At 45.5% G+C, this 21,013-nt stretch overlaps 1 protein-coding gene across 1 annotated transcript; it reads left to right on the forward strand.

Moving 5' to 3' along the window:
- The first annotated feature begins 1,232 nt into the window (after positions 1–1,232).
- Positions 1,233–11,691, forward strand: LOC135812760 (uncharacterized). The gene is made up of 3 exons (XM_065325999.1): positions 1,233–1,419; positions 10,403–10,441; positions 10,612–11,691. Exons 1-3 carry the CDS (start codon positions 1,281–1,283, stop codon positions 11,022–11,024), a joined length of 591 nt encoding a protein of 196 aa, XP_065182071.1. The 5' UTR covers positions 1,233–1,280; the 3' UTR covers positions 11,025–11,691.
- The last annotated feature ends 9,322 nt before the right edge of the window (positions 11,692–21,013 follow it).

The following is a 21,013-nucleotide window of genomic DNA, read 5'->3' on the forward strand; positions in this document are numbered from 1 at the left end:
GAACAATTTTTTTCTCTTTTTCAACAGGATTCAGGATTAAGATATTGACCATGACTTCACGTGAAATATGCATATTAGCATTCCCTATGTACAAATTACCACCTTCATGGTCCCCATCTACTTACTCCTCTACGTATTGCACTTTACGCTATTCACATGTGTTTCTGAGCCAAATTCGCCCTCTTAATGATGCCTGTAGTATATGGAGTCATACCGTCCAACTCCCTGATCAAGAACCACCTTTCCACTTCGGAAGCGGAAAGAAAGGGGAAGCTTTGCCAAAACGAATTGTACAAAACCGGACGCCAATATATAACGGTGCTCTTTATGCCTGCATGTAATGTGGACGTGTTGACTACGATAACAAGTAGTTCCACATTAAGTACGTCTCGCCCTATTTTTACGGCTCATCAGGTGTGCCAATTTAACTCCGATACTGATCTAGTAAAATATTATATTTTGAGCCTCTAGATCCCAAAAAGCTTCCTACAACTAATCACGCGTTCACAAGGGGACAACCATACGAACTTAGAAGCTGCCACGTGATCCTTGTGTGCTCCGAACGGCAGTCGTGATTAGCCAACTGTCACGTTCGGCTGGAGGCGTGCTTTCCTCTTTGGAACAACCAACTTCGTCACAATTCCCGCCGAAGTCGCAACTTCTGAGTTCATAATGGAAGAGAGCGTGTGAGATGCCTGTATCTTTAGAAAACGTCTGTGGTAACTGCTTTGCACCACAGGCAGCTTAGAGAGAGCTTACTTGAAGCTCGTAGCTGTGGTGATGAGGCGTATATGGCAGAAACAAGTTGTTGTCTGCAGCATTTGTGTAAGATTGTCCTGACCAGTTTCTATTATTGTGCTTTGTGAGGAAAAGGTTGAAAAGGGTTACTTGCTTACCCGACAAGCTGGACTACGCCACGAAGTACTAGTAGCATCACCTTTAAGCTCATTTGGTCTGATTGGAATGTGAGTACTGCTAGGACAACGCTGCTTCTTTCCGAACGACCAGTTGATCATTGCGTTCAGGGGAGTAGAGCATGGACTGGTATTTGACAGGTCACGCGCTACAAGTCTAACACCAAGCTGTGCCTGTGAATAAAGAAAAAAGTCACGTTTGCAGATACAGATGATAGATTTGCGTAGACGCATTGATGCGCATTGAGCTGCGCCTGGGCTTCATATCAGTACGAGAACTGCCGACACAAACTGCAAGCTTATTTCGATTTTAGCAAAGGTTGGTACAACGTAAGCATAGGTTGTTTCTTTTCAAAACAACGAACCATGGCTGATCCCGTAGGCACTGTCCAAGACCCAATAGGGTATAATGATGCCTCCGTTTTGAAACGCCCGATCATAGGTGGATTGCTCATGCCGATCCCAGCTGGAGTTTCGAGTCCTGCGGAGCATTCATTCATTGTTCGTAAGTACCACTCTTCCATTCTTGTTGAAACCGAACTGAGGTTATTAGATCGAGCAACGACCTTATTTTTTGCCCTTTCAGTGCTAATGACGTGATTTCTCGCTCTGTAAAGTGTGCCTGAACTGCGGATGACGGGATACCTCGCTCCACGGCCCATGCAATAGTACTAAGTGCATAATTATAATCACTGTACAAACAGTCGTAATTCATGTCGACAACGGCAGATTTTCACAAACGATATACCGTTGGAAAGGCATTGAGCCTAGCTTTCCAGTGATAAAAAGTTCCTAGCGATAAAACTTGAGCGAGCCATGACGAATAGAATTGAAAAAAAATCAAAAATATGCTTTCTGGACAACAGTTGAAATTGTTTTGCTCGCGACTAACTTTTTTTAGTGGATTTTTTGGATCCCAGCTTTGCAGCGCAGTTTGAATCGTTAGGTTTGGTTTCGTTTGAGAGAAATGGCGAAGAAAATGTATTATGAAGTTGTTAAGCGATTCTGAGACATGTAAGGGCTTCTTGCAGAGCTCATAACGTTACAAGTGACCATGGAATGTGTATGGAGCTGAGAACTGCCAGGGGTCTTCGTCAGGCTGAGGCCTTTCCAACAAGCCATGAATTGTGGAAATCCATCAATGTATGCAAAAAATTGGCGAAAAATTTAGCTCGGCGACGGACATGCAGGGTTTGAAATGAAATTCTAAAGCAAGTGCTCCGATACTTTTTGGCTTGTTTGAATCCGGTTGCAAGTTTCTGAGCTCCGACAGAATTCACCAGTTACAAGTGTCTAATACCAAATATAGCCTCAAGATTTCCAGTATCAGTGAAGGACAGGCCTACTAGTCGACCCGGTACCCCCGCATGTACTTGTAGAAGAAGTGCTGCTTCGGAGAGATCCCCACCGGACAACATTCGCCCTGGAGAGATATCGACCCAGAAGCCCCCAGGCCCTGGTCATGCTACACGCTGCTCGGCCCAGCTGCATCCAACCGAAGCATCCGCAGTGATTGAAGCGGATGATCCGTTTGTAGATGTGGCGCCTGAGGTGATCAACACCGCCGGTTTTGTTGACATAGATGTTTTAATTTCAAAGTTCAAATCTGCACTGGCCGAAATCCTCGAGGAGAAAGAATCAAAGATGACGAGAGAGATGAGATCAGTGAGACAGGAAATGCAAGAAATGCACAGTGCGTACACCGATTTGAGGCACCGTATAAACGGCCTTGAAGATAAATTTGAACTGCTACGCACGATGAACTCAAGCACACTTACCTCGCTGTCTGCCCGCCTGACCATTGCCCAGTCATCTGGAATATCAAACTCCTCCAACCTCGAGAGCAGCACCAGACAGACATAATTATATATAATTATTCTAATTATTCCGAGTTCTGCAAGTACATACTTCGAAGCTATGCGCGCTGACCTATGGGCACAGCCCCTGTATGAATGTTAAGAAGGAGCTACCTCAATCCAGAGCGCTTGGTTTTCCTGGCAGAGTTATGCACACGAGCGCATCTGCAGTCACTTGGCTACACGTTTGCTCAGACCACGAAGAAAGCTGCCTGCGAAGCCCTGGTTCACGGCAAGCCACAAGCGGCAGCACAAACAGCGAAACAGGATGTTTGCCCTAGCCAAGCGAACTTACACCGTGCAGGATTGGGTTGCGTATAGCGTAGTTCTCAACGCCCTCTCGGGCAGTGTCAAGCACAGCAAAGCGGACAACTTAAACCAATTGTGCTCACTTATCGACAGTGAAAAGAATAGTTACAGGTGGTGGGCACAAGCCAAGAAGTTTGCGAACACTACGAGCCAGGCGGCTTACTTAACGACGCTGACCGACGAGAGTGGGCAAGCCCCATGCGACGCAAGCAAGGCAGAAAAGCTCGCAGACACGTTTGTAAGACAATTCTCGCCAAACTCTAGCTTGGACCTAGCTGCAGCTCTCCTGATGCCCTCGTTCTCTACACCTAACTATGAGTTTGATCTGCCAAGAATAACTGAATAAGAAGTCTTCCGAAAGCTCCGATCACTTCCGGCAAGAAAATCCACCGCAGGACTGATAACAATAATAATAAAAGAATCCTAAAATAAACTGTGCTCGTGATGAAGCAGTCCTTTTGTCAGCTTCTAAACCTCAGTCTACGTCTCGGACAACTACCAGTTGACTGGAAAATCGCCACTGTTATCCAGATATTCATAAATAATGGACAACCAGCAGTACCCACCAGCTATAGACCAATCTCCCTCCTTCCGGCCATTGCCAAGCTCCTAGATTCGATCGTCGCGGAGCACTTGTCGAGGTACCTATGCAAAACAAAGTATCCATCCATGACATAATCTCTGCCCACCAGTACGGTTTCGTCCGCCGGAAGTCAACATCGGATCAGCTCGTCATGCTGAAATCTAGGAAAGCCAAGGCAATGGAAAAGCGGAGCACCTACCACACCCTGTTCCTGGTCTTCACTCAGGCGTTGGACAAAGTGCCGCATCCAGTCCTCCTCTACCATCTGGGCACGTTTGCAACCCAGAACGCACTTTCGTGGTTCTACAGTTACCTTGGTGACCGGCAATTCACGGTCAAAGTCACTTCCTCCGTATCCACAACCCGCCCTATAGCCGCTGGCGTACCACAAGGATCCCATCCCGGCCCTATCCTGTTCCTTCTGTACATCAACTCTCTTCCGCGGACCATCCCAGATGAGGACCACCGTCAAGTTCTTCTCTTTGCCGATGACACGACCATTGGAAGGGAAGTCGCTGCACCTACCCCTCCCTCTTCCCAGCATCATAGTCACCCACTCCAAGTTGCCACGGATGCCGCCCTGAAATGGGCCGACTCGGCATGTGAACGCTTTAACCCCACGAAGTCTTTCCTAATGACGTTCTCCCCACGTGCCAACGGACCAGACCCTCCAAACATCGGGCACATGCGAATGAACCAGGAAGACGTGCACACGGGCGACACACGCCGCCATCTTGGCGTGCAAATTGATAGCCACCTCAACTTCCAGTGCCACATCGAAACAATCACCACCAAATTTTTCCAACGCGTGGTACTACTTGCCCACATGTCGAGCCGCCTAACGCCCGAAGTTACAAACCGGCTTTATACTGGTTATGTCCGAACCACCATTGAATACGCCTCGCCACTGTGGCAGTTCCAACTGTCCGCATCCCAAGCGGCGGTCCTTGAGCGTCTGCAGATTGGCACGAGTCGTCTTGAGACAGTACGGTTTGTTTCCCTCCGCTACTGAACCGAAGTCATCTCTGTTCGCGCACCTGCAATGGCCCAGTCTGGCATGGCGGCGACACATCCAGTGCCTCCTGGAGTTTCATCACCTGGTCCATCACCAGACCACTCCCCTTATGGAGCTGGGCTATAGTCTCTCCACCAGCACGTGCCGCCCTCTCCAACTTTTCCCGCCTGCCAGGGCGAACACCTACTCGCGTGCCACTTTCCTCTTTGTTACCGCTGCCAACTGGAATTCTCGCCCCACGGACATTAGAACCACCGAAAATAGTCATTGCTTTGTGTCTCGTGTCCGTACCATCTTTGCCAACACCCGCTTCGAACCCGCTGCTTTCATTCCTTCCAGAGTTTCTATAACATAATAACGAATGTTATAGCTGATTTCTACAGTACGCATTTTTTATAACCCTTCCTCTTCTCAATCTATATGTTATAATTTTGCAGATATATTCCCAGCAAGCCATGAATGGAGACCCCCTCGACTTAGGCCTCGGCCTTTAGGGAATCCATAAATAAATAAAAAAATAAAAATAAACTTAGCCGTCAGGGAGAATTTGACCAGCTTGTGACCGCCCCATTCCTTTTATACTACCTAAGTGCTTGATGGAGTTCACCTGATGAATTGACATGCAGGTGTCCCTTAATTCAATTCAATAATATTACAAATACAGAGAATAAGATGGTAAAATTTAAATATAATGGGAAAGTGTGGGCATACGCTATGCGATCGGGTCCACAAACTAATTTTCCCTATTTCAAGAAATAACTCAATGAGTGGCTCGCCTGCTTTCATTAGCTATTGTCTCTGGGACTCGCTTCCCCAAAAAATGCAATCATGTGAAAACATTTCTGCCTTTGCTCGCGATCTCTCGGACAATTTCCCGTAAACCTAATAATACAACTTGATTTGCAGCCCAATCTCTTCTTTTATTGTTGTTGTTCTGATTTGCACTTGTTTTTCTTTCTTTTTTTGACCCATGGCTGGCTATAATCGCCCTCGCTTCCTCCTTGATTGGCCTTGGCCATGAGTGTGCCCGTAATAATAACAATAAAAACAATAAAGCAGATTCTTAACAGTCAGACGTGCACAATCTTGAACAACTACTTACAAGGAGTACTGAGACATTCCACGGCATGAAAGTCAGCTTCAGCTGGTGTAGTTGGTGGAGTCGATCGCATAACTTGGTCCCACAATTTTCCATGTTACAATATTTTCCTTAGCTCGCCATCTGATCAGTCACCACTACTGCACAAAGGTCGTTGAAGATGCAAATTCAAAAATTCTGCACTCACATCACTATCACCACAGCGAGGACAATTCCGGTATATCATTGCTATTGATAATGACCCTCCACACAGCTGTTTCGCTCCTCCTGAGCTCATCACCGGAGGCACATGATGTTGAATGAAAGAATAATAAGAATAGACTGACCTTTATAGGGCGAAATTGGCGCAATTGCGCTCATTCTGCATAGAAACGTGGCATACCTTAGGTGACAAAAGAGATAAAAAGGTCAGGTGATAACAGCACGCGCTCATGGCTGGGACAGGAACACGTAGCACGTGATAGTGATGTGAGTGCAGATTTCTGAATTTGCAGCGTCAACGACCTTTGTGTAGTGGTTGGTGACTCACCATCTGAGTTCTCAATTCAATGATGACTTTTAGAAGGTAGATAATTATGTGATTTGGAACGCGCTTTGGTAGAAAAACGCCTATAGCAGGTCCATGTGCGAGTGGAATATATCCTCCATTTTATGCCAACAACACCAACATGGAAGCATTGTGGGCAACCGACTTGGCCGTGCTATGACACTTGATGATGTATTGTGGTACTTTGTCTATCACTTCAAGCCTCCTGGTTGACTTGACCATCATGGATTGCTTCTTTCATAACGAAGATCAGCATTTAAACTGTGACAATAATTACCACCACCTCCAATGCCTCTCTTACAGGAGGAACACATCTTACAAGAAATGAAACACTTCAGTCTTCAGTTAGTGTTGACCTGGAATTGTATGGAGAGCAAGGTTGTGAATGCAGAAACTTCTGTCCAGTACTACACAGAATGTGATTTCCACCAATCCAAAAATCCTCACAGTCATACCCAAGGTGAAAAGCACACGGCTGAGGACTCGTGGCTGCTATAGCATCCACTTTGCGTCCTTCTTCTTCTCCAAGATGAATTGCAATTAGGCTAACGATCTATTTGTTCTCTCTTCTTGTTCACGGAAATCTCGCTGTAAGCTGCCCTCACTGGAGAGAATGTTCTAGAATGGGAAAAGCGCCGGAAGTACGAAGAGCGAGGACGCGAAGTCGAGCATGCCTTCTCCGTGCCCGTTATGCTTCCGGCCTTTGGTGGCTATGGAAAGCATGCCTATACTCTTTTCACGCGGATCACCTCTCTCCTGGCTGGGAAGAGCAAGGAGCCATACGGGCAGATTATCTCCTTGCTGCGCTGCTGCTCTGTATTTGGAAGCCCATTGATTTGCTGATGCATATGCCAGACATGAGCGTAGTGATCCGTACAGTACACTTCTGACGAGCAGGTTGTGTACTTAGTAAAAAAAATAAAAAAAGCAGTGCAGCTGTGTCTTCTGTACGAGGTGAGGGTCCCCCTGGGTCAGGTTCTAAGGCCTCGGTCACACTACAGGAAAAATGCTGTGTCAGGGTCAGAATCATGAGATTTTCCATGGCAACTGACGCAACCGCTGGAAAGTTGAGCGTAAGACGCTGCTGCGTCGACTTGGGGAAATCGGCTGCATTGCCGCTGATGCCAGTGACGCTTGGCGGAAAACAGTGTCTTTCAAGGCAGTTGCTTGAGTGGAAGCAGTCATTCGACATTCGTCTCTTCAAAATGTTTTTCTTCCCTCTTTTTTTTAGATGAGTCCGTGGGCCTACGAGCACCGAAAAGGGATAACCAGTATGACGGAGTCAGGAGAAACACAGCTGCTGTGCGGACTTTTCTTGCCTGATCCATGACACTACAACTGTAAAGGGCTTCAAATTCGGAAAGAAACAACAACGATCGTGCACGGCTTCTTGTTACAATGAAAAATCAACGAAAAATTTGAAAACTTTGTCCAACATTTTTTGGGATAATAAACAAAAACCGGTTTTCGTGGAAATCCGTGTCGTCATTGAGTTTCCCTGGTGATTTTGTGAAGTATGCAAATGCGTCAGGCCGCGGCAGTCATGAGCTGCACAAATACAAAACACTGTGTGATCCCGCTTCTGCGTCAAGTGATGCAGCTTGACACTGCGTCCTGCTTCAAACTTGCCGGAGTGTGACCAAGGCCTTAGACCTCTGTCACACTACGGCAAAAATGCTCCGTCAGCGTCAGAATCATGACCTTTTCCATGCCAACTGACGCTAACGCGGGAAATTTGAGCGTCAGACGCTGCTGCGTCTGACGTGGGTAAATCGGCTGCGTTGCCGCTGATGGGAGTGACGCTTGGTGGAAAAACAGTGTCTTTCAAGTAAAATTAGTTTCAAGACAGTTGCTTGAGTTGAGCAGTAACTCTACAATCGTCTCTTCAAGGTTTGTTTTCTTCCCTCTTTTTTTCGGGATGAGTCCGTGGACCCACGAGGCCGAGGCTGCTCTGCTCCGAACCTGGCAGAAAAGCGAGACGTTTTCTGAGAAGAAAATGATGTCGAGAAAGGACCCGTTGTTTGAGTGGGTCATCGGCCAACTGGAGCCTGTTGACTTGTGAGTGTTGTGTTGTCGTACTGAGCCCCAAAAAGGACAACCAGTATGACGAAGTCGGGAGAAACACAGCTGCGATGCGGACTTTTCTTGCCTGATCCACGACACTACAAATGAAAATGGCTTCAAATTCGGAAAGAACCAACAGCGATCGTGCACGCGCTGACCTTTCCTCTTCTTGTAATCCAAAATCAATGAACTACTTGAAAACTTTGAAAAATGGCCGGTTTCCGTGGGATCCGTGTCGTCTTTGAGTTTCCCTGATGATTTTGTGAAGTAGACAAATGCGTCAGGCCGCAACAGTCATGAGCTGCAAAAAAAACAAAAACACTGTGTGACCCCGCGTCTGCGTCAAGTGCTACTAATGAACCCCATACGCTCACCCGTGTCTGTTTGGCAGTAGAGAAACAAGAGACTCACCTGTCTGCCCTTGTTAGCACTTTTAATTGTAATCCTCATCGAGGCCATAAACCCCAGTATGATCCTTCCCATAATTAACCTACCTCTAATTCTGCCCGCTCTGATGGCACCGGCCCTTCCCGGGCCGATTTCCCCTACGGTACCGTGAGTGATGTATGTACAAAGAGAAGTAGAGATTGATGAGGAGAGAAATGGTGAAAATAAACTGCAAGTTGGCGGAATTCCGTTGATTGTATAAGCATGGTCAGCTGTTAATTTCCTGAGGGCAGCTTTGAACTTATAGAGCGAGGCTTCCGATGTTAGACTGGAAGGTAAACAGTTCCATAAAATAGCAGTTCGGAACATGAAGAGAGACTTGAACAATGATTTTAATTTGGGAAGAATGATTTTACTTGGTCCCGCTCACTATACGTAATCTTGAAATGAAAATCAGCAAGGTAATCATGATGATTCAAAACATATCTGTGAAAGGTAGTGAGACTGATGATTTGACCACGATAGGCTAGTGACTCTAGGGAGCATCTAGAATTTAAGAGAGCATGTCTGAGAATACCAAAGTATGTGTGCAAGTGAATCTCTCCGATTTCGCTCAAAATTTGCAGCTAGGGTCCCTTTGGGGTGTGGATCGATTGTGCAAAGCCCTTGAAAAAGTTTCTACAGGGAACCTTGAAATTTGCATACTGGTACCCCTCAAAAATGGCCGAAATATAACATTATTTATGGGTCTAGAAACGAGTCACGCCACAGCGCATACGAACAAGCTATGAATAAAACTCCATCAAGCCAACATTCCCTCACCTTAGAAAAGTTCCTGGAGCAGTACCGCTTAGCCACGCCAGCATCCCAGAAGACGGGGTCCATCACCCCCTGACGCCATAAATAATCGTCTTTAAAATAGCCAATTTACAAGCGCTGGCAAAACAGCAAACTACGTCGTCAATTGGCCAGAACTATACACCGGTAGATAGCAAAACACCTCTTCTAGCGCTGAGGACATGTCCCCTATCTTCAATTTGGGATTTTCATGAAATATACTATTTTGAATATTTCCACTCGACCATGCCGAAATACGGCCAAAGTCATACCTGCGCAGGAAAGCTCGACCCTCCGCGTCGTCTCCTCAGCAATATCTACTCCAACACTACTCCCAAGGCCGCAGAACAAAGTGTATTGTTGACTCTGACAAGGAAATGCAGCGCTGATCACTTGTGACTCCGAACGACAAGCTTCTCCTTGCGCCAGCAAAATTTTGTTTGTGCCACTGTTGATGCAAATATGACTCAATTCTTTAGGAGTATAGAGTGGCCGACCCGGTCGAATGCTTTCCTGAAATCTAAAGATATCATGTCAAAATTAGTGCCATTATCAATATTTACAGCCATTGCTTGGGTTAGCAAGATGAGTTGGTCCGTTGCAGAATTGTTGCGTACATATGCGAATTGACCTTTACAAATTATACTTTGGGTCCTCAAGTATCGAAGTAGTCGTTCCGATAGAATCTTTTCCATTAGTTACTAGGAGTATTTTGCTGCAGGAAACAATATCGTTCCAGTGCAATTCACTGAACCGGTTCCGCTGTATTTCATGCGTATCTCGATCTGCAGGAGGCAATAATGATCAACTATTCTCGAAACCGTCCAAAGGTAAAATCGACTTCCTTCCATGGAAGCGACCACTCTCCAACAACGTGAAACTTTTCATACTCTATTGTTTCGCAACTTGAGATTGAAACCATTGCCTTCAACTCTTACGTCTTTGTCAGTGCGTAGCGCTATGAAATTCTTTTCGGATATATTTGTGTCCTAATGCGCAGCTCCTCCCACCGCTACGGGAGGGTTTAATATCCATGAGTGCACTGTCATTAAATCCTGTGGCTACGAGCCATCACCTCCTCAGCGGCGTGTTGCGTTCCAAACGCCACGTCAGCCACAGTTCATGGGCACAAATCTCTCATTGAATAAATCAATCTGGTCCTATGATGTCCAAGAAATCACCCTCAGCACTCCTGAGAAGGCCTTGTTCAGGCCAGAAACGCACTTCGTCAAGGTTGGCACCTCGGACAAAGGTGTGTTTGAACTCCACAGTGGAATGAGAGCGGGAGTACTGCTTGCCGTTAGCCATCGTTCCTCTGACCAAGGATATGAACTCGTCATGATGCCAAGCGTCAACGCCAAAGCGGAGGGACTCACTACCACATTCAGCTGGGAAACGGTATCTGGTGAATAGAAAATCATGATGTCATTCTCTAGAATATGGGTACATGCATGTCCGCGCTTTTTATAAGCGCTTGGAGGATAAAAGCAGTTTCCCAATCATAATGATAAGAGAACGCACCACAGTGTATATTATAACTCGGTTTTAATCTAGTTGATGCGTTCACCCCACTGCTGATTTTAGTGACGGGCTACATGTAAACTGTGTACATCACGGTTACTATAACTACTTCTTACAGTTTTTCAAAGCTCATGGCCTGATTACAAAAATTATTTTTTCCCCAGTACGGTATATCCTAAACTTTCACTGCATTGCTAAACTACAGCACTGTCATGGAAAAGAAGAATGCCTGTCATGTGACGACTGCGAGGTGCGGTGTGGTGAGTGAGTGGCCGGAGTGACCGACCCCCCTTCCCACCCCCTCCCCGCCCCCCCCCCCCGAGCATCTCGTGTTGCTACGTATTATGCCCTGCTGTCTGCCGACATCACACCTGGCTATTAACAATACTTGCGTACTTCATTATTTTTTACTATCACGTCTTTATCATAAGTTTAGTTTTTCACAGTGATTGTCACTGGCTTCTTTTGCTTTGCCCTCATCATCATGCTTCAAGCGCTCCCATTATGCTAACCCCTTTCGGTACAAAGGATGATTTTCAATATCTTACCTATACTACAATATCTACCTTTCTATGTATTTCACTCAACTCGTCGTCCATGACTAATCATCACGCAAAGTGCGAGACAGGCATGATAGCCATCTTTACTAACTAGATGTTAGTGCTAGGCCTCGACCAAATATGTTAAAAAAGAGCATATTATGCTATAATACTCATAAAAAGGACACACTTCAGGCTGATTACAAACATCTTGAAAGTTGTTGTCTTCAAAAGTATACTTTCAAGCCTTCTCGTCAGGTGAAATACAGGCAAGGAAAAAGGAAGAGGACAGTGGATTAAATACAGTAAGAAGGTGGTAAAACAGCGCAAAGAAGAAGATAGCTAAAGTAAACAGCGAAAAATTGCAATAATGACACAAAATTGCAAGTGCGAGAAAACTCAATAAGCGTGACATGTAGAGCGACAACAAGAGACAACACTGGACATACATGTAACTAACGAGGTTTTGACGACCCACCTAACCGCCTAAGTGTGAATTTAATTTGTTTCTGCTTGCAAAGGTTGGGTTTCTTTGTGTGGATGTACATGTATACGGCTTCCAAAATTTACAGCTGACTATGCTTATGCAATCAACGGAATTCCGCCACCTTGCAGTTGATTTTCCCCATTTCTCTCCTCATCAATCCCTACTTCTCTTTGTACATACATCTACATCTACTGTTCTATCAATCAAATGAACCCCTCGATAGGCACATTGCCTTTGGGTCATTTCATAATAATAATAATAATAATAATAAAACATTCAGCAATCTAGCACTGCGTACACGCTTTTCCCTTGCCTGTATTTCACCTGGTTTGGTTTGGTTTGGTTTTTATTATTTCAGTTCGTTGCCTCAACAGTACAAAGTACAAATATCAAGAGGGACGAACGAAAAGAGAAAATGAAACAGAGCAGAGAGGAAGATGCAACCGAAAGGAAAGAAAAACGGAGAGAAACGGAGAAGGAATGGGGACTGGGCGGATTCATGAACCGTTACTAGAGCAGGGCAATGCATGAACAGAAGGACAAGTCCGTCAATATTCAGCCTTATTCTAATGGTGAAATACATTTTCAAAAAGGAGGGGCTATAGGGATATAGTCAATTTGTCGTCATTCAGAGCGTGTAAAAGTTCTGTAGAAAATGATCTAATGTCCTCACTTCCTTTCAAGTGAGCAGGGAGGGCATTCCACATAAGGGATGCTCTGGAGGAAAAGGAATTGTACCCTACCATGGATTTATACAAGCAAATTGACAAATTGTTTGTTGTAGCTCCACGAGTTGACCGCTTAGAGGTGGGCAAAGGGAAAAGACTGCGTAAGCATGATGCAGGCTGAACAATATGACAAATAAACGTAACCGTAAGAAATTGATAAATGTATCGATATGCAAGGTGTTTTATTTGAAAAGAAGCAAGAAGGGGTGGTACAGCAGCATGATATGAAGCACTGCAGGTAACTCACACAGCTCTGCGGAACAAGGTAAACAATCTCTCCCTGGACTGTTCTGATAGGTGAGATGCGTAAACAGGGAAACAATACTCAAAGTCGGGATTAATCACACTAAGCAGGTACTGGGGACGAGCAAATGCTGCCATTTGGCGGAAGGTGCGTCGCAACGCGCCTATCTTGCGTGACACCTTGCTGGTGAGGTGATCTACGTGTGGAACAAATGAGAGCTTGTTATCGATAAGGATACCAAGGCAGCGAATTACACTCACTTCCCTGAAGGTAGTGCCGCCCAGCTCAACAAGAACGAGTCTTTGTACGTCAGGAGCCTTCTACGGCAAGATCCTCATGACCACGGTTTTGTCAACATTAACGCTCACGCCCAGTGATCTTAGTTCATTGGATCCTTACTGAGAGCCGAGGCCACGACATCGGCGCATACTATTGGATCTCGAGGAAGCGTACAAAGTCTTGTCATCGGCAAACATGAGGAGCTTTACACCGCTCCTTGCAGCCAGGTCAGGTAAGAGTCGCACATATAGGTTAAAAAAGGGTGGGAGCCAAGATTGTTCCCTGCGGAACCCTTCGGGTAACAAGGAGAAGAGATGATGTTCCAGAGGCTATACATACACGCTGGTACCGGCCGTTCAGGTAGGAAGCGAACCATTTCAGGACAGAACTATGAATGCTTAAGCTGTGCAAAGTAAAGATAAGTTCCTGGTGCACAACTCGATCAAAGGCCTTGCTTACGTAAATAAATGCTACAACGGTTGTATGACCCACATCTCTAGCCAAAGTCCAGTCATTTACAGCCAGGGTCATGACCTGCACTGTTGATCGCCCTGACGAGAAGGCTTGAAAGTATACTTGTGATGACAAAAACTTTCAAGATGTTTGTAATGAGCCTGAATTGTGTCCTTTTAATGAGTATTATCGCATTGTTGTCTCAGAGGAAACTGTTTGCATATTATGCTCGTCGCATATCAGGGAAAATGTCCATAATATGCCAGAGGCTTAGCAAGATATGCAAAGATATATGCCAAAATATGCCAAAATATGCTGGACATAAGCAGAAAGTGTCTAGTTTGCACTCGAAATGGCTGTACGAAGGCATTCAGTACTAACACATGTGTCGCATTGTTGAAAGTATCCTGTGGGAAAATGGTGAGGACGGCTGGAGGGCACAGTTACGGTGTGAAGTTTGATAACAAAAATGTATTTGGAGAGTCATTTCCGGTATGGTCGCAACCACCCTTATCTCTAGAGATATATTTTCCGTTGTCAGGAGGCGATGAAGACAATGCTATTGATGTGTGTGGAAGATTCAGCACATATCCAGTGCCTATTCGATTAGGTGATCCGGGAAGTTAGTTCGAAACACTGGAAGAAAATGACAAAAAAACCCGACTTGTGTTCGAACTCGGAGGGTGAGCCAATGCTAATGCACAACGAGAATGATGAAATGGTATGAGTTGTGAGTAACTGACCACAATTGCAACGAGATCATGTACTGTAGGGGAGTGTGAAAAAAATGCAAAAACAGGACAATCAGTCTTCATCCATCAAAATACTTGGCATCAAAATCTCAAACCATTTACGAGGGTAAACAAATGTTCTGACTTCGAACCCTAAATTATTCGTTGGAAAGAAAACACGATCACTCTGACAAACTTTAAACTCGGATCCTGAGCCAGTAATAAAATTTAATGTAAAAAAAGGGAAGAAACAGATTAGAACGAATTATGCAGCAACTATCCACGACTGTAACAAGATGATAAACGGTGTGTTGGAGCTAGGTGTCGGGTCGCTGAATGTCTCGCTGAATGTCTCAGTAGTTGGTCAGTTTTGTGCCCTATTATCGCGCTTTCTGACGGATTACCATATTGTTACAGTCGTGGATAGTAGCTGCATAACTCTTTCTAATGTGTTTCTTCTCTTTTTTACTCTGAAAAACCTGTGGGACTGATTCTGCTACCGAATTGGATTGTCTATTTACTACTCAGAAATAGACATTAGCGTCGAAAATGGTCTACGTTATTGCAGGCATGGGGAAGCGTGGGTCAGAGGCCGCCCCTGAATTTTTATTCCACACCCCCCCCCCCCCCCACATTCCCATCTGTCCCTCAAACCAATAAATTTGAAATCATTGGTATAGATTTGGCAGCCCCTGGCACCCTAGGCCCTGCCGCACTAGTTCAGACGGGGCTGAGGATGAAACAATGTTTTATTGGATATGGGGAAGGGCAAAATGGCGCGAGTTATGCCTACCATCCCCCCCCCCCCCACACACACACACACAACATCAAAAATGGCTACTTAATAAGATAGGTCTTTTGATAGCAATCCGTACATGGTGCCGCTTGACCGATTTTTCTTACACCTTTTACTATCGAGACATCTTTCAAGGCCTACTTCCCGTACGTGCAAACAGGAAGTTCTTCATTCGCCTCCTGCAGTAATATCTGCAATAATAATGGAACGAGGAAGAGGATGATGAGATGGACGAGGAGGTGTCGGGTGGGAAGGAGCGAGATGAGGCGGATGAATGTGTTCATCGTAAGAAGTCAGCTGTGTATCTACACTTGTTATCTCGTCCTAACTGTCTTATTGTGTATCATGACTCTCATTTTTCTGTACTGTGTCGTGCGCGTTATGTCCAACAGTTGAAAGTCCTTGAGGCAGTTTGTATACGTATTCATAAGCCTGTTTTGTGTAAGCAGAAGGAGCACGTTGTTCCACTGAAATTGTATTCGTAGGTTGACACTTCGTTTAGTGCCTTCTCGCATTTGGTTACGTAATCTTGTTACCTTTTTGCGTTTTCTCTAGTGGTTTTATTGCACTTGTATCTTGTTGTTATTTCTAACACCTTTCTATTTACAGTACTTAACTTAAGTTTCTTTGGTTGTATCTTTAGTTCCGTATTTTTCCAACTGACGATAGGAACAAGAAAATCGATTATGGGTTCTGTGGAAGAGAAAAAGACATATGGATACGAGTTAAGAGTAACTCTCCATCACTGTAACATGATACTATATACAGTCAGAAAGTGCAATAACTAGGCACAAAACTGACAGAGTACTGAAACATTCGACGTCCTGACACCTAGCTTCAACACATCTCCGTAGCGCTAATCGACAGCCTTCCAACTTGGAAGGTTCAAGGTTATGGAAAGACCAAAGAGGGTTGTTTTGTAGTCAACTAGTCCATCACAATGTCATGCATGAGGAGTAATGTAGGAGTTTGGCTTTCGGCTTGTACAATTCGTTTTTGCAAAGCTTCCCTTTCTTTATTTATCTTTGATATTTATGACCCACCCAAGTTGGGTGGTGTGCTGCTTAGCTGCTTCGAATTGTAGTTAGACCGCTTTGTCAAATATCGTACTGGTCTCATCATCGTCCAGTAACAATCGACATTCTTTGTTCCGTTGGGACTGTAGCTTTTGCTCGTTTTCGTTGCGCTTGCCTTCCCCTCTTTGGTCTTTCCATAACCTTGAACCTTCCAAGTTGGAAGGCTGTCGGTTAGCGCTACGGAGATGTGTTGAAGCTAGGTGTCAAGACGTCGAATGTTTCAGTACTCTGTCAGTCTGGTGCCTAGTTATTGGACTTTCTGACTGTATAAAGTATCATGTTACAGTGATGGAGAGTTACTCTTAACTCGTATCCATATGTTTTTTCTCTTCCACATTTATTTATGGCTCAACATCCGAGTTTCAAATTATGGGTTTTCAATAATATTAATTTTTTGTTATAAAATACACAGTAAATACATGTCAAACAAGTAACGTAGTTGCGTATTGTCTGCGGCCTTCATCCTTTCCATAGCTATATTAAAAAATTTATCTCTACGTAGATTATTTTAATAATAATAATAAATATTAATAATCTTCACCACTTTCAGGGAAAGACACAAACGGGAAAAGTCTGAAAATAAATTTGGACACGAACCAGGGGCTTGTAGCTAGCGATGCTCTAACCACGGAGCTATGGTGTAGTCGTCATTCCAGGAGAGACCGTTCAACAATTTAAACTGGACGGTTGTGTGCCGAACGGGAGCCACGAATACACATGATGGCAGCTCTTGCCAAAGCGAATGCCAACCGAGTGCGGACAGAAGACATCACGTAACGATACGTCTTGTTATCATTGCCTGCAAGTATGCCGCACAAAAACAAAACAAAATTCACGGTTCACGTGAGACTTGGCCAAAGGCCCAGTTTTTCGCAGCCGCAGGAACGCCACCACCCTCTTGGATCAAGGCGCAGATGCAGCTCCTAAGCGGTGGGAGGTGAGTAGATCAGACCCACCACAAAGTGGTCACAGACCGAAATCCAATTCAATGCATCCATGTTTCCCTCGTGCCAGGCCACGAATTCCCATTTAACTGTGGCTCGCAGCACCACAAGCTCTTGAGAAATCGGCTGTTTTACGACGACTTACATCCAGCCATCGAGAAGACAAAGGAGTGAAGGTCCCACGGTCGACGTGTATTGTATGCATCGTGCGACTTTATCTGTAGATTAGTAGTTTTGTGGAGACACCTTATGCACCGCAAAGGGATGAACCAATTTTTGCCGTAAAATTTACCGGCCACAATCGGGGACCATTGCACTGTTCCCTGATACAAATAGAAAAATTATGCAATGACGGCTAAAAAAAGAGCTGTTCTATTCCAAAATCCTCCCCCCAAAACAGGATCCTCACCGAACGACTCCGAAATGCTGCTCCATGTATTCTTCCGAACAATGTCTGTTCTCTTTCTTCCTCATTTTCCTCCTTACATTGTCTACCCTATTTTTTCCTACTTTTAATGTTCTGGCTCTCTTCTTTATAGGCCATTCAAACGACCGTTACTCTGACTTTAACGTACCGTTCACAAAGTACACGCGTGCAACTGGTTTTATATCTTGCCCGAGGCCCTTTTGCTCTCGATTATCTTTGCACGCCAAGAATAATGTCGGCTGTTTAAAGTGTATACTAGAAATGCAGTGCTTGAACAAAGCAAAATTCAAAATGTTTAACATTTCCAGGCAATGTCAGGAGGTCACTATCGATACACTGACGGTTGCAAAGTTTGTCCAGTTTCGTGTTAACTGGATCACGGTTTGCCAGTGTTATCTTGGTCACATGCAGAAGTACGCGTGGGGAGTGGAAGCAAACTTTTGAGCTCAGATAGTGATATCTTTTTCTGCAGAAACTGGCTAGAGTGCGTGTAGGATTGTTATAAAGATGTCTAGAATCTGTTCCATTCAGCTGAATGAAGGGTGGTCCTCGAAGGATCATGCCTTTTTCATCAGACTTCTTCTGTCAGGTGGTGTAAGACCTGATGATATCAAGCAGGTGGATCTGAGTGGAAGGCGCGGATTCTGTAGAGTTTCGTTTTCCTGCACTGCCGTTAGGGACGAGGTGTTGTCCAGAGGGTTAGAATTTGAAGGAAAACAACTAGTATTAGTAGTTGGTGATGGAGCAGTTGTGTCCGCGCATATATTTGGTGTGGCGGATGACACCCCACTGTCCGCCATTACGTCCGCGATGGAGAAATTTGGATCCGTCATTGGTGTTCCGAAGCGGGAAACAAAGGCTGTGGAAGGCTGCACCTTCACAACTGGTACTACATTCGTAAACTTAGTACCCACAGCTATCGTACCCTCCACCATCATGTTGTCTGAGTCCCGGCTGAAACTGCGCGTTTGGCACAGGGGTCAAGTTCCCACGTGCTACAAGTGTGGCTCCAGTACTCATATCGCCAAACTCTGCACCCACCAGGCCAGGAGGCCCAGTCCGTACGCTGATGCAGCAGCCAGCGCGCTGAAGGGTACTCAGGGCCAGGCCCAGGGGACACTGGATGACACAGTGGGTGCAAATTCAGAACCAACAGTGAGTACAAGCCAGTCAGCAAGCAGTACAGCTTCAGCACCTGAAACTGGGACACCTCAAGTTTCTTCACCTAGTCAGGAATCAGCCAAACCAGACCAGCTTAACAAGGAACTGGGAGCTGCTCACTGCCCTTCAGATGACAAGGGCGGCTTTATGGTGGCCAAGGGACGGAAAACCTTCAGAGTGCCAAAAAACCTTGTTGACTTTTCAGGAAATGAGCTACTGACCGACTCGGACATGGAACAGGAGGACATGGGTAACAACGAGAGCAACGACCGGCATATGACAGTTGGCGAACTCACCATATCGTTTTAGATCATGACCAGTGTAGCTTTCTTAAATGTCTGTAGCCTTAGGAGAAAAGTAGCAGAAATTGAAGACTTTTCACTCACAAAGCGACTGTTCAGTACATGGGGTAGTGGTCTACCAGAGCAATCACACTCACGCAACTTCAACTACCACGAGGAAAAACAAAGACCACGATGGCAGGTTCAACGGAGTTGCGCAGAACAAGAGCAAATGCACGAAAATATTTGTGAGTGAAAAATACGTTTTTTGCACTCTTTCGCTACGCTCAGCCGTGAAAAAACAAAACTTTATCTCAACCCGTGGAGTACACATCCTAGGCGTTGCGGAAACTTGGCTGTCAGCCGATGTAACAGACGGAGAAGTAAACATTCCTCATTTCAGTGTGTTCCGCAAAGATCGGGTAAGAAGGCGAGGAGGCAGTGTTGCCTTCTACTGTCATACGTCCTTGCAAGTCCGTCGAAGACGTGACCTCGAGTGTGAGATGGAGATGCTGTGGCTGGAGATTCTAGCCCCAGGTCGACCAGGCAATGAGACGGTCTTACTGGGCTGCTGCTATCGACCACCTGGTGAGTCTGCGGGCTACTGGGATGGGCTGGAGTCAAACCTAGAGACTGCCTGCAGTGGACCGCAGACCACACCTGTGCTAGTAGGAGACTTCAACGTAAACTTTAATGATGCCCATGCTGTGACTCCTTTGCATCATGTACTCAACCAGTTTAACCTTCGCAACCACGTCACATCTCCTACCCGAGTAGTAGTAGTAGTATTTATTATTTGACTAGGGGAGTCCCAACAGGCATCGCCTTGTTACAGGGAACCTTAGGTGAATCTTTGTGAGGTGAGCAAAAGTACCAGCAGATTGTGCCTGACGACAGTTTGGAGGAAGAGTGTTCCACCGACCTGCCGCCAGAAAAGAAACTGAGCGCAGTCCATGCCCAATATGTACAGTAGGTAATACTAAGGCAGCTGTATCCTGGCCACGAGTACGAGCATTTGTATGCGGGCCAACTGAACGCAGGAGAAACAGTGACTGAAGGAGGGGGCTAGTAATTGATGACAAGCAGCCATAGACCAAAACGTATAGTTTCAAATTAACTCGTTGCTCAAACGAATACAGATGACACCGTTGTAAAACTAATGCAGTTGGGGTCATTCTATCTAAACCAAATGCGAGTAACCAGCAGTTCTGCCGCACTACTGGATCTATTCTTGTCTACCACCCCGATCCAGGGTGTTTGCGAGACTATACATTTGGATATCAGTGACCATTCTGCAATACTTGCCAGGCTGCCAATTTCAGCAAGTCACCACTTGAAGGGACAGCATCTGCGCAAGACTCGCTTTTTGCACAAAGTGGATTGGAATATGTTTACATGTGACCTGGAGAAGACGCTAACTACCTGTGACTCTGTCTGTGTGGATGTGCTTCCGTCGTCACTCACAGCGGGAATCCAGACCACTCTAGACAAACATGCTCCACTTCAGGAACGGCACCGCAAATCTCGACGTCCTTGCCCCTGGATTACAGATGAGTTAATGGCAAGTGTTCGTGAACGGAACCGGGCGCATTGTCTCTGGCTCCGAGCCAAAACCGATCAGAACCTTCAAGAAGCACAAGGATCAGCTCGCTCCAAAGCACGGAAGTTGGACAGGAGTCTGCGCAACTTGTACTTCACAAAGAGATGTGATACATCAGATCAACGGTAACTTTGG

The sequence above is a fragment of the Sycon ciliatum genome, chromosome 3 (genome assembly GCF_964019385.1).
Source record: "Sycon ciliatum chromosome 3, ocSycCili1.1, whole genome shotgun sequence".
Lineage (NCBI taxonomy): Eukaryota > Metazoa > Porifera > Calcarea > Leucosolenida > Sycettidae > Sycon > Sycon ciliatum.